At 40.6% G+C, this 15,042-nt stretch overlaps 1 protein-coding gene across 1 annotated transcript in view; it reads right to left on the bottom strand.

Moving 5' to 3' along the window:
* Positions 1 to 4,739: 4,739 nt before the first annotated feature.
* The window catches only part of LOC307198557 (tyrosine-protein phosphatase non-receptor type substrate 1-like), a 40,149-nt gene continuing 29,846 nt past the window's right edge, over positions 4,740 to 15,042 (bottom strand). Inside the window, exons 4-6 of the mRNA XM_079945535.1 lie at positions 14,481 to 14,810; positions 5,446 to 5,554; positions 4,740 to 4,820 (exon numbers count right to left, since the gene is read on the bottom strand). Coding sequence (XP_079801661.1) covers positions 5,448 to 5,554; positions 14,481 to 14,810 — 437 coding nt within the window. The 3' untranslated portion in view covers positions 4,740 to 4,820; positions 5,446 to 5,447. The remainder of the gene's footprint in view (positions 4,821 to 5,445; positions 5,555 to 14,480; positions 14,811 to 15,042) is intronic.

Genomic DNA, 15,042 nt, shown 5'->3' on the forward strand with positions numbered 1-15,042 from the left:
CAGATTATTTTCACCGTTCATGGACACATAGTTGCCTGGACCAGATATATGGACATGTCAGGATGCCCTTTCATTAACTTCACACAGTATAGGTGCCACCATCCCATGTGACACATCACTGATGCAGATGGAATCAATCTGTTTGGTTGGTCATTATGCTTTCCATTTAGAATACTTTGGGGAATTGTCTTCCACTGAAACCATAGATTACTTATCGTCTGGCCCAGTCCCATTGAACCACTAGACAGGCGCTCTGAAGAAGACATTTTGCAGCCCCGGTTTACAGTACCTCCAGCTTTGACTGACACTGAACTCTCAGGTTGTTTTACCGGAACTCTTCACCTGAAGTTCCTGTAAGAAATGTCAAATCGTTGTTCATGTTCCTTGCCTTGGCCCAAGATGTTCTGAGGTTCTGGTATAGATCAAGATGAGGTCTCATTACACATCCTTTCAGCCATGTGTACTGGCACCAAAGTATAAAAATTATAAATATGGTTGCCTTATGGGTGAGAAGGAGACTAATGCACAGAAAGGAGGATGGCACCTTCCTTGGGCATCAGGATATGAGGATGGCCTGCAGAATAGCAGGCACTTAAATAAACATATTTACCATGAGGACAAATGCATTTCTATTAAATGAGAAATGTCAAATAGAATTTGTGTCAGATTTTTCTTTATGTTCTGGGATCAGAGACAAGGCCTCAAGCTAAGGACAAGGTGTTCATAACCAACATACTGTGTTCAGAGAGTGACCTGGAGAAAGAGCCATCTCCCATTTTCTGCAAGCTCTTTCATGATGCAAAAGCCCACTCATCCAAAATAAACGTTGAGACTTGCATTCTCCATGAAATTGATATTTTTCCTAATGGGTGAAAATTGGTTCTTAGAGTGTGAAAAAATCTTAACTATCACAATGTTTCATGTTAATGCTCAACCCTATCCAACAAAATCTTATTCCTCAGTATTTAATTGCTCTTGGTATGTGTTCTTGGGGATCACACAAGCAGCATTATCATTGAGTTCATGGAAGATACACAGAGTGTATGCAAGATGAATTCTACAAAACTATTGAGGACTTTCTCTTGATGGATTTCTCAAATATAATGCATTTGATTTTTATTGCTGAATAACTTATTACCAAAAACATAGTGGCTTAAAAAAAACCCAAGTCTATTGTTTCATAGTTTGTGTGAATCAGGAGTTCAGGCACAGCTTAACTTAGCTGTCATTCACAGAAAGAAGATGAGGTGGAGACACAGGGAAATGCCATCTACAATCCAAGGAATATCTGGGGTTAGCAGGGGCTGGGAGAGAGGCCTGGAAAAGATTCTCCCTGAAGTTCATAGTAGCTTTATTCATACTTGCAAAAACTTGAAAACAACCAAGATGACCTCCAGTAGGTGAACTGGTAAAGAAATTGGTAAATCCAGATAATCAAACATTATTCAGAACTAAAATTATATGCGCTCTCAAGCCCTGAAAAGCTGTGGAGGAATCTTAAATGCTTATTAATAACTGAAAGGAAAAATCTATATGCTGCATGATTCCAACTATGCGACATTCTGGGAAAGGGCTCCACCCCATGACTTAATTCATTCCCAAAGACCCACTTCCAAATACCATCACTTCAGGGGTTAGACTTGAACATATGAATTTCGGGGGGGATACAAACATTCGGTCCATAACAGACTTCCTTAAGTTTTACATAAAGTCCTTGTCTGTGGCAAGGTCCCATGCAGAATATCACACATTTACATGTGTCTCCTTAGGCTCCTCTCAGCTGTGACACCATCTCTGACTGTCCTTGTTTTTGATGATTTCTACAGATTTGATGAATACTGCTCCGATTTATTGTAGGATGCCCCTCTGTTACATTTTGTCTGATGCTTTTCTCATAATTAATCTAGGGTTATGGGTTTGGGGGAAGGTCCCAGAGGAAACATGCCATTTTCATCAAATCTACATGATTTATGCCTATTGATATTGATTTATTGTTGGTAAGCTCTTGATGACCTGGCTAACTTGTATTATTCAGGTTTCCCCACTGTAAAGTAACCCTTTTTCCTCCTTCCATTCATCCCCTTTGGAAGGGAGTCACCATGTGCAGCCCATACTTCAGGGGTAGTGAATTGGTTTTCCCCTTATTTAGAGTGAAGTGTCTTCATAATTTGAGAGTTTCCTGCAAAGAAGATTTTTTTTAATTCTCCATTTATTAATTTATTAAATTATTTATTTACATCTATATGGACTCATAGATATTTATTATATTTTGGTTTATAATCTGTCTTAGTCTATTTGGGTGCTATAACAAAATATCACAGACTGGATGGCTTACAACAGAAATTTATTGCTCACAGTTCTGGAAGCTCTAATTCCACTATCAGCTTGGCAGTTTGATTGGGTGAGGGCCCTCTTTTGGATTGCAGATTTCTCATTGTATCTTCACATGGAAGAAGGAACTAGGATGATCTTGGGGGTCTCTTTTAGAAGGGTACTAATCCCATTCATGACAGAGGAGCCCTTATATACTAGTCATGTTCCAAATGCCCCAACTTCTAACATGGTCACATTGGGCATTAATATTCTAAAATGTGAATTTTGAGGGGACAAAAACATTCAGAATATGTATATATATATGTGTGTGTGTGTGTGTGTGTGTGTGTGTATATATATATACATATATATACATATCTATATGTGTGTGTGTGTATATATATATATATCTCCAATATTTCTTGCCCAAATTGTTCCAGCTTTGTCCATTGGGACCTCTTTCAGTTTGTTTCTGAGCCCCTTTGACAAACTCTAATCAATGTCAGTTTTTGCTTTTTGGTTTTGTTTTCTTTTGGTTTTTCACTTCCTTGGGTTCTGAAGAATATTGAATTTTTGATAGGATTTCTGAACACAAAGAAGAGAGATTAGCCTTTAATGAAAAAACTTTAGAACACAAGAGCCAGATGATTGAAGGGAACTGGCAACAAAGATGAAAGTGCCATGGAGAGACAAAATATGATGATGCGAGAAGTTATATTCAAACAACATAAATGGATTACAGAAGAAATAGCTGACCAAGGTACCTTAATAGTGTTAGAAAGATTCTACATATGCAATCAGAAGAACTTAGTAAAGGCAAACTTACCACATAAATGAGGAAAGTTGTGGTGAGGAAAAGAGTGAAAATGTCCCAGAGGAAGTGACAACAGCAAATACTTTGAATTAAAGAAAGTTTGTAAAGATTTCACGACATTGAGAGTACAAGGCATAAAATGTCGGAAACGGATCCAAACTTTGCAAGGAGCATAATTCACCAAGTTGTAAAAAAGATGCTCTTATATTATAAATTATGCAAGAAGAAGAAGGCAAGCACCATTCAAACACTTTGGATAAGTTTTTATAAAGAAATAAATTGCTTTAATTCTCAGTGTTTCTAATTTGTTAAACTACATATTATTAGTAGCTGACAGTAAGAGAGTTCCTAATATTTTGAAATCAAATTTTAATGATCACAGAACAATCTTTATTTATCCCATTGATTACTGAGATCACTTTCCATGATTCAGTTTACACGGTAATTTTTATGGTCCTTCTCTACTATGCAAAGTGAGAACTGCCTATGCTTCATATGTCAGATGGTAATAAGTGTTCAGGAAACAAGTTAATCAGGTCAAGAGGTCATGGAATGTGAGGCTGAGAGAGGAACTGATACTTTATACAGGATGGTATATGGAAGATGGCTTTGATAAAGTGATATTTGAGCAGAGGTTGAAATGAAGGAAGAGAGTGAGCCAGGCAGACATGTTGGAGGAGGAAGCAGAGGAATGATAGGATTTGACTTACATTCCCAAGGAATCACTGAGGCTGAAACAGGAAAGCCAGTCAGAGACTATAGCAATGGTGCAGGAAGAGATGATGGTGGCTGGGACCAGGGATCAGTGGTGGGGGTGAGAATGTGCAGATTATGAATGCAATTAAGAAGTGTGCTGGAGGGGATTGGACTGGCTCATGAGAGCTGATATTTACATTTTCAGGAATTTTGCAAACTAGTTGTTAAACTGTTGCTAACTTGAAATTGACCACATTGGGAGTATTTATACCAAGAACTTTTCTTTATTTTTTTTTCCTTTTGGATAGTCAATTGTTAAAGAGTTCCATCTGATCACTGGACATAAACATTTTGAAGGCAGAATTGAATACGTGATATAAAAGAAAGAGAAATCAAGGATGACTCCAGGCTTCTGGACACAGTATATTTACCATGAGCAATAGGGTTGGGAAGGATGCAAGATTATAGAAAAACTACTCTTCCCATCATGGAGAGAGGAGGGAACACTATTTTCTGGGTTTGAGAAGTTGGATATTTAGACAATGAGGAAGGAGAATAATTTTTCTTAAAACTAAGATGGGGAGTCATTTGTACTAAAAAGGCACCTCAAAAGGTGGGGAGTCAGGTGAAGGCAGGAATCCAGAGGACAGAATAACTCCTCAGCACAGGGCATTATTGTGTAGTTCATGGCCGAGTCCAAGGTGATGGATGAGAGATAACCTGATCTGTGTTGATCTGACTTATTTCTCATGTTCCAGGGAAATGTCCTGAGTCAGCTCCCAGAGCTACTTCCCATGATCCTTGCTCAGGACCATGTATGAAGACCCAGCTCTGGTGGCTTCAGGGGCATGTGGGCAGGCAAGTCTCCACGGAGGAGAGGCATTTGGAGCAGAGTCATGGAATCTCCCAGTTGAGTCCTTCTCCTGGGCTGGGTCCCTCAGGAAGGGAAGGAGGCAGCAGACACTGAGGGTGACACCAGCAGGGAGGAAAGAAGGAGCTGTGAGAAACATGTCCATATTTAATTATCTGCTCATCATTCAGGAAACGTTCCTTGCATGCCTCCTATGTGCCCAGGTGTTCTCCTCTCGGGATGCCTGTCTTGAGAGGATGAGCAGCCCCTGGGATAGCACTCTGACCCCTCAGCCTCCTCCCCAGTTCTGATGCCCCATCCCCAGCCCTTCTGTTCTGTCACATGGAGGGTCAGAGCAGAAGCCGCTCTCAGAATAGCCAATCCAGAGTTCTCAACATAACCTGAAAATGTGGATTCTTTTTGCCCCAAGGAGCCCCAGGACTCAAGTGTTTAGAAATGGTCTCTAAGGGAACCACCCACTCAGCTCCTCCTCATTCAGCACCCTCTGCCCACTTCCTCTACAGAACTGCTAAGAGACACCCTTTGAAAACCCCTGATCCAGCCCACCTCCTCCAGGACCCCACACACCTCCTGGGAGTTGGGCACCTCTTAGAGGGAAACAGGATACTCCTGAGGGTATTGAGGGAAGTGTGTCCCCTTCTCTTATCCCCACGTGGGCCCTGACCCTGTGTGACCTATGGGCTGGCTCCCCTACTGACCTTATGTCATCTAGGACAGACCTTGTCCTGCCCTCCCTCCTACCCCAACTTACAGTCAGGCCCAATGCTTCCTGTAGACAAAGATGACAGAGACACCGACCACCAACAGCACCTTGGGGCCTAGGAGGAGAACTACCAGGAGAGGAGAAGACAGCTCTGGGCCTGGAAATCATCAAGGGACAAGAGGAGCGATTAGAGGGATCACACAGGAGCCATTCCCAGGGGCCTCGACTTACTCCATCTGAGGCCACCTGGGCCCATCAGCACTCTGAGGCTTTGACCTGCATCCTGGGCTCAAGCTTGAGGCAGAAATCAGCATACAGGAGTCCCTCATTCTCCTACTTTCTTTTCTCAGGCTGCAAGGGTGTTATTACTTGAAGAGAAAATGTCAGAAGTGAAAATAACTGTGAGACAAGAGAAAATTCAGCAAATCCTAATAGTCTCTCACTAGGCTGCCATCCCATCTTCAACCAGCCACCAGGAAAATTATGGAGAAATAGACAAGGCAGCTAGAGTTATTTGGAAATACCACCACCAATATAAATTTGTCTAAACTTTGAAAATATTGGAAAAGTGTCCTAAGGAGCACAGATCATAGAAAGGGGTTTAAAAGTATGTGTGATTTAAAAGGGTTGGAACAGAATCCCCAGAACCTGTGCATATGTTACCTTACATGTCAAAAGGGATTAGCAGTAGTGATTTGTTAAGGATCTTGAGACGGGCACATTTTCCTAGTGGAGGCCATGTAAGCACAAAGATTCTTATAAGTAAAAGATTGAGGCAGAACAGTTGGAGGAGATGTGATGTCAGAAGCAGAGGTCAGACTGATGTGAGGCCCTTTGCCAAGGACTGTGGACACCTCTGGGAGTTGGAAAAGGCAAGGAAATGGATTCTTCTCTAGAGCCCAGCTACCCATTGTAGACTTCTGACCTCTACAACTGTATGATAATGCATTTGTCTTGTATTAAATCATTAAATGTGGTAATTACTTACACAGACTATAGGAACCTAATTCAAGGAGAACAGATGTGAATAAATGGATATGCATGAGTTAAAGTGCATAACTTCTGGGTAGAAAAATTGGAAAGAAGGAAGACATGTTGATGGCAATTGAGAGGTAAAGGGAAAAAGTAAAAAGCAGGGGGATGAGATTTAGGTTCCTGAAAGACAAAAGAGAACCAAAGAATTAGAGGACTCCGAACATTTCTCCCACTATCAAAACCAACCAACTGGGCTTCCCTGGTGGCGCAGTGGTTGAGAGTCCGCCTGCCAATGCAGGGGACACGGGTTCGTGACCAGGTCTGGGAGGATCCCACATGCCGCGGAGCAACTAGGCCCATGAGCCATGGCCGCTGAGCCTGTGCGTCAAGCCTGTGCTCCGCAATGGGAGAGGCCACAACAGTGAGAGGCCTGCATACTGCAAAAAAAAAAAGCAAAACAAAACAACCAATGAACCAACCAAAAACTCCGTTAACATCTTGACTTATGCTGTACTAGTGAAGAGAGGTCCATTAGGCTAGAAATATTGTAAAAAACCCCAATACCATAAAAACAAACAATAAGATGTGCATCCTCACACCAGACCCACTGGATGCAGCCTGCAGTGGCTGGAGCCCTCAGATGCCCGGGGTAGGCTTTGGATCCAGGGAGAAGGATCACATCAGCATCTTACACTTCTCTTCAGCCTGCCAACCTAGGTGCTCCAAAAGACATTTCCAGCTTTACTACACTGGCAAGCATCATGCGTCAGGCACCCTGCAGCACCCTGAAGTACCAGCCCTGGTTGAGCCTGAGCAGAAGATGGAAGATGTTAAAGCATTTACAGGCCATACCAGACAAGATGGCATGGACTCTTCTCTCCTACTCTCCTCGTTCAGTACAACTTGAACCCTAGAAATAACACACGGGACAAGCATAGAAGGACTCTGAAGTGGAAGAGGAGGCAGACTGTCTAGGGACCTGAGGACTGGAGGAAGAACACAGCAGTCAGGAACCAAGCACAAGAGGAGACACAGGTGTGGCACTAGGAAAAAGAAAAAGTCTAAATCAATAATCTAAATTCCTGCCTCAAGAAATGAGAAATGAAGGAGCAAAATAAACCCAAAGCAAGCAGAAGGGAGGAAATAATAAAGAAGAAAAATCAGTGAAAATGAAAACAGATAAACAATAGAGAAAATAACTGAAACAAAGAGTGGGCTCTGAGATAGCCTTATCCACCAGAAGGCAGACAGCAGAAGCAAGAAGAATTACAATCCTGCAGCCTGTGGAACAAAAACCACATTCACAGAAAGATAGACAAGATGAAAAGGCAGAGGGCTATGTAGCAGATGAAGGAACAAGAAAAACAACTAAATGAAGTGGAGATAGGCAACCTTCCAGAAAAAGAATTCAGAATAATGATAGTGAAGATGATCCAGGACATCGGCAAAAGAATGGAGGCAAAAATCGAGAAGATGCAAGAAATGTTTAACACAGACCTAGAAGAACTGAAGGACAAACAAACAGAGATGAACAATACAATACCTGAAATGAAAACTACACTAGAAGGAATCAATAGCAGAATAACTGAGGCAGAAGAACGGATAAGTGACCTGGAAGACAGAAATGGTGAAATTCACTGCTGTGGAACAGAATAAAGAAAAAAGAATGAAAAGAAATGAAGACAGCCTAAGAGACTTCTGGGACAACATTAAACGCAACAACATTTACATTATAGGAGTCCCAGAAGGAGAAGAGAGAGAGAAAGGACCAGAGAAAATATTTGAAGAGATTATAGTCGAAAACTTCCCTAATATGGGAAAGGAAACAGCCACCCAAATCCAGGAAGCACAGAGAGTCATATACAGCATAAACCCAAGGAGAAACATGCCGAGACACATAGTAATCAAACTGGTAAAAATTATTGAAAACAGCAAGGGAAAAATGACAAATAATATACAAGGAAACTCCCATAAGGTTAACAGCTGATTTCTCAGCAGAAACTCTACAAGCCAGAAGGGAGTGGCATGATATACTTAAAGTGATGGAAGGGAGGAAACTACAACCAAGATTACTCTACCCAGCAAGGATCTCACTCAGATTTGATGGAGAAATCAAAAGCTTTACAGACAAGCAAAAGCTAAGAGAATTCAGCACCACGAAACCAGCTTTACAATAAATGCTAAAGGAACTTCTCTAAGGGGGAAACACAAGAGAAGAGAAGGACCTACAAAAACAAACCCAAAACAATTAAGAAAATCGTCATATGAATATATGTATCTATAATTACCTTAAAAGTGAATGGATTAAATGCTCCAACCAAAAGACACACGCTTGCTGAATGGATACAAAACAAAACACATATATATGCTCTCTACAAGAGACCAACTTCAGACCTAGGGACACATACAGACTGAAAGTGAGGGGATGGCAAAAGATATTCCATGCAAATGGAAATCAAGGGGAAGCTGGAGTAGCAATACTCATATTAGATAAAATAGACTTTAAAATAAAGAATGTTACAAGAGACGAAGAAGGACACTACATAATGATCAAAGGAACAATCCAAGAAGAAGATATAACAATTATAAATATATATGCACCCAACATAGGAGCACCTCTGTACATAAGGCAACTGCTAACAGTTAAAAGAGGAGAGCGACAGTAACACAATAATAATGGGGGGACTTTAACAGCTCACTTACACCAATGGACCGATCATCCTAAATGAAAATAAATAAGGAAACAGAAGCTTTAAATGACACAATTTAAAGACCAGATAGATATAATTGATATTTATAGGACATTCCAACCAAAAACAGCAGATTATACTTTCTTCTCAAGTGTGTATGTGACATTCTCCAGGAGAGATCACATCTTGGGTCACAAATCAAGCCTCAGTAAATTTAAGAAAATTGAAATCATATCAAACTTCTTTTCTGACCACAGTGCTATGAGATTAGAAATGAATTACAGGGGAAAAAACGTAAAAAACACAAAAACATGGAGGCGAAACAATACCTCACTAAATAACCAAGAGATCACTGAAGAAATCAAAGAGGAAATCAAAAAATATCTAGAGAAAAATGACAATGAAAACACAGTGATCCAAAACCTGTGGGATGCAGCAAAAGCAGTTCTAAGAGCGAAGTTTATAGCTATACGAGCCTACCTCAAGAAATAAGACAAATCTCAAATAAACAATCTAACCTTACACCTAAGGGAACTAGAGAAAGAAGAACAAACAAAGCCCAAAGTTATCAAAAGGAAAGAAATCATAAATATCAGAGCAGAAAATAAATGAAATAGAAACAAAGAAAACGATAGCAAAGATCAATAAAATTAAAAGCTGGTACTTGGAGAAGATAAACAAAATTGATAAACCATTAGCCAGACTCATCAAGAAAAAGAGGGAGAAGGCTCAAATCAATAAAATTAGAAATGAAAAAGTAGAAGTTACAACAGACACTGCAGAAATAAAAAGCATCCTAAGAGACTACTACAAGCAAGTCAATGCCAATAAAATGGACAACCTGGAAGTAAAGGACAAATTCTTAGAAAGGTATAACCTTCCAAGACTGAACCAGGATGAAATAGAAAATATGAACAGACCATCACAAGTAATGAAATTGAAACTGTGATTAAAAATCTTCCAACAAACAAAAGTCCAGGACCAGATAGCTTCACAGGTGAATAATATCAAACATTTAGAGAAGAGCTAACACCCATCCTTCTCAAACTCTTCCAAAAAATTGCAGTGGAAAGAACACTCCCAAACTCATTCTATGAGGCCGCCATCACCCTGATTCCAAAACCAGACAAAGATACTACAAAAAAGAAAATTACAAACCAATATCACTGATGAATATAGATGCAAAAATCCTCAACGAAATACTAGCAAACAGAATCCAACAACACATTAAAAGTATCATACACCATTGGGCTTCCCTGCTGGTGCAGTTGTTCAGAGTCTGCCTGCTGATGCAGGGAACATGGGTTCGTGCCCCGGTCCAGGAATATCCCACCTGCCATGGAGCGGCTGGGCCCATGAGCCATGGCTGCTGAGCCTGCGTGTCTGGAGGCTGTGCTCTGCAATGGGAGAGGCCACAACAGTGAGAGGCCCGCGTACCACAAAAAAAAAAAAAAAGTATCAAACACCATGATCAAGTGGGATTTATCCCCGGGATGCAAGGATTCTTCAATATATGCAAATCAGTCAATATGATACAATATATTAACAAACTTAAGAATAAAAACCATATGATCATCTCAAGAGATGCAGAGAAAGCTTTTGACAAAATTCAACACTGATTTATATAAAAACTCTCCAGAAAGTGGGCATAGAGGGAAGCTACCCCAACATAATAACAGCCATATATGACAAACGCACAGCAAACATCATTCTCAATGGTGAAAAACTGAAAGCATTTCCTCTAAGTTCAGGAACAACACAAGGATGTCCACTCTCACCACTATTATTCAACATAGTTTTGGAAGTCGTAGCCACAGCAATCAGAGAAGAAAAAGAAATAAAAGGAATATAAATTGGAAAAGAAGAAGTAAAACGGTCACTCTTTACAGATGACATGATACTATATGTAGAGAATCCTAAAGATGCTACCAGAAAACTACTAGAGCTAATCAATGAACTTGGTAAAGTTGCAGGATACAAAATTAATGCACAGAAATCTCTTGCATTCCTATACACTAATGATGAAAAATCTGAAAGAGAAATTAAGGAAACACTCCCATTTACCACTGCAACAAAAAGAATAAAATACCTAGGAATAAACCTACCTAAGGAGACAAAAGACCTGTATGCAGAAAACTATAAGACACTGATAAAAGAAATTAAAGATGATATCAACAGATGGAGAGGTATACCATGTTCTTGGATGGGAAGAATCAATATTGTGAAAATGAGTATAGTGCCCAAAGCAATCTACATATTCAATGGAAACCCTATCCAATGGCATTTTTTATGGAACTAGAACAAAAAATCTTAAATTTTGTATGGAGACACAAAAGACCCCTAATAGCCAAAACAGTCTTGAGGGAAAAAACGGAGCTGGAGGAATCAGATTCCCTGACTTCAGACTATACTACAAAGCTACAGTAATCAAGACAATGTGGTACTGGCACCAAAACTGAAACATAGATCAATGGAACAAGATAGAAAGCCCAGAGGAAAACCCATACACCTATGGTCAACTAATCTATGACAAAGGAGGCAAGGATATACAATGGAGAAAAGACAGTCTCTTCAATAAGTGGTTCTGGGAAACCTGGACAGCTACATGTAAAAGAATGAAATTAGAACATTCCCTAACACCATACACAAAAATAAACTCAAAATGGATTAGAGACCTAAATGTAAGACCAGACACCATAAAACTCTTGGTGGAAAATATAGGAAGAACACTCTGACATAATTCACAGCGAGATCTTTTTTGATCCACCTCTTAGAGTAATGGAAATAAAAACAAAAAGAAACAAATGGGATCTAATGAAACTTAAAAGTTTTTGCACAGCAAAGGAAACCATAAACAAGATGAAAAGACAACCCTCAGAATGGGAGAAAACATTTGCCAACGAATCAATGGACGAAGGATTAATCTCCAAAATATATAAACAGCACATGCAGCTCAATATTAGAAAAACAAACAACCCAATCCAAAAACGGGCAGAAGACCTAAATAGACATTTCTCTAAAGAAGACATACAGATGGCCAAGAATCACATGAAAAGCTACTCAACATCACTAATTATTAGAGAAATGCAAATCAGAACTACAATGAGGTATCACCTCACACCAGTTAGAATGGGCTTCATCAGAAAATCTACAAACAACAAATGCTGGAGAGGGTGTGGAGGAAAGGGAACCCTCTTGCACTGTTGGTGGGAATGTAAATTGATACAGCCACTATGGAGATTCCTTAAAAAACTAAAAATAGAATTACCATACAATCCAGCAATCCCAGTACTGGGCATATACCCAGAGAAAACCATAATCAAAACGACACATGCACACCAATGTTCACTGCAGCATTATTTACAATACCCAGGTCACGGAAGCAACCTAAATGCTCATTGACAGACAAATGGATAAAGAAGATGTGGTACATATATACAATGGAATATTACTCAGCCATAAAAAGGAACAAAATTGGGTCATTTGTTGAGACGTGGATTGATCTAGAGACTGTCATACAGAGTGAAGTAAGTCAGAAAGAGAAAAACAAATATCGTATATTAACGCATATATGTGGGACCTAGGAAAATGGTACAGATGAACCGGTTTGCAGGGCAGAAATTGAGACACAGATGTAGAGAACAAACGTATGGACACCAAGGGGGGAAAGTGGAGGGGGTTTGGGGTGGTGGTGTGATGAACTGGGTGATTGGCATTGGCATGTATACACTGGTGTGTATAAAATTGATGACTAATAAGGAAAAAAAAGAGTGGGTTCTTTTAAAAGACCAATAACATTGAAAAGCTTCTAGTACAACTGCAAAGAAAAAATGAATGACACATTTTCAATATCAGGAATGAAACAGAGGACATCACTACAGACCCTTCAGACATCAAAAGGATAGTTAGGGAATGTTATGAAAAACTATATAGGCAGAAATTTGACAACTTAGAGACAATGGAACAAATACCTCAAAAAGCAGAACCTACCACAGCTCACACTATATTAAATGAATAATCTGAATAGTCTTAAATAATTCAAATTCTTTTCAAATAAAAAAATAGATTCTCAAGGCCCAGATGGAGTCATGGAAAATTTTTGCCAAGAACTTACAGATGAATTAAAATTTTGGTGCACAAAAACAACAACAAAATACATTTTGGAAAATTTGAATTTATACTCCATTTTAAATGATATTAGGGGATTAATATTGATTATATATTAAGTGTGCACTGGTATTAGTTTTTGTAGAAAATCAAGGTCCTTAACCGTATGACCACACAATTGTGGACTCCACTGACAACTGGTTGTGCACACAGGAGTAAGTTAAAGTGAACACAATTATGCAACTTCTCTATATCTCTTGTTTAAGGGAAGTTGTTTCTTCTCCCCTTCCTCTCTTTATTCTTCCAGCAGGCAGGGACATGGTCACTCAGTGACCTAGCATTGACCCCGAAGTTGAGGACAACACCACGGGCATGTTGGAAGGAACGTGGGACTTTGAAAGGTCTTCTGGAGGAAAGACTCCTGGATGTGACTCGACCCTCTCTTGATGTTACATGACAGCCTATAAGACATATTTTATTCATAGAAAGGGGGACTGTCCTTGGGACGATGCCCAGCTGAGGGGGAACCTGTCTTTAATTAGCACATATCTGTTATAAAGCCTGGTGGTTCCTGTCCTCAGGGACTCAGATTCACCTTTATTAGTTTAGCCCAATCATCTGAACTAAAGGCAACAAATCTTCAACAGCATCCCCCGTCCCTCGTTTCTCCCTGAGTCTCCCTCTGGGTTGTTGAAGCAGGAACAGAGATCACAGCTGAACTGAGATCTGCATTTAGAAAATGTTCAGTGAGCGACTGTGATCATTACTAGTCCATTGTCACAAATCAGGGGACAAAGGAGCCCTGTGCAGTGACCACTCATGGTCACCTGGGTGCCAGGTTCAGACTCACACTTCATGTCCTCAGGGCTACCCTTCCAAAATTTCACAGAATATTAGGTGCAAGTGTCTACTGGGGTGATGTTACTGATATAGATGGAAAAGTCTAGGCTGAAGAGAGACTAAGCAGAGGTTAGAAAGGACAAGGAGGAGGGAGGTGGGTGGGTGGACAGGGAATGAGGAACATAATTACTGTTAGTTGAAGAGCGTGAGAGGCAGGACTCCATGAACAGAATGATCTCCCTCCTTCCTACTTTCTTTCATGGAAATTTATGTCAAGAGATCTATAAAGAATATGCCAAACTCTTACCAGTGGTCACTCTTGGGGGTGTGGGATTTAGGGGAGGGAACTTATTTTGAAATTCTATTTTACACCTATTGACTTCTAGATTGTTCTATAAAAAGCATGAATTACTACCTTTAATATTAAATAAAAAAGGTAAAGAACTGGGTCAGTTGGATTGGAGGCCTCACCAATACGTTCATCTGCATCCTGGTTCTTCTGGGGAGCAGAGGCCTCCAGGGTGTGGTTTTTGGTGACCGCCGGCTGTCCGTCATGCTCCACCTGGCAGGTGAGCAGCACAGCCTCCCTGTGGGCAGATGAGTTCACCAGGAGCGAGCTCGTCCGGTTAAAGGTCCCGTCCTTGTTCTCTATGAGGGTCGAGGCCATGTCCATTCGGGACACATTTCCGTTCTCCAACCAGGTCAGCTGTAGGCGCTGGGGGTAGAACTTGTTCACCTGGCAGGTGACATTCACCTGGTTCCCCGCCATGGGGTGTTGGGTAATCGTCAAGGTAGGCGGAACTGAAACAGCATAGGCAGAAGCTCTGACCTTATGGAACCAACAGGTCACAGGAGAGGGGCTGGATAACAGCTTCCAGCACAGTAAGGGAGTCACCAGAGGACAGTGTCAGGCATGCAGCAGGCGCTCAAACACCGAGGGTGTCTTTGCATAGAAATGAAATCATAAGCACACTGCAGGGCGCACAGTAGGTGCTCGAGGACTGGGCTCCTAGTAGGTTAATGATGTGTGTCA

The sequence above is a fragment of the Stenella coeruleoalba genome (genome assembly GCF_951394435.1).
Source record: "Stenella coeruleoalba genome assembly, chromosome: 15".
Taxonomy (NCBI): domain Eukaryota; kingdom Metazoa; phylum Chordata; class Mammalia; order Artiodactyla; family Delphinidae; genus Stenella; species Stenella coeruleoalba.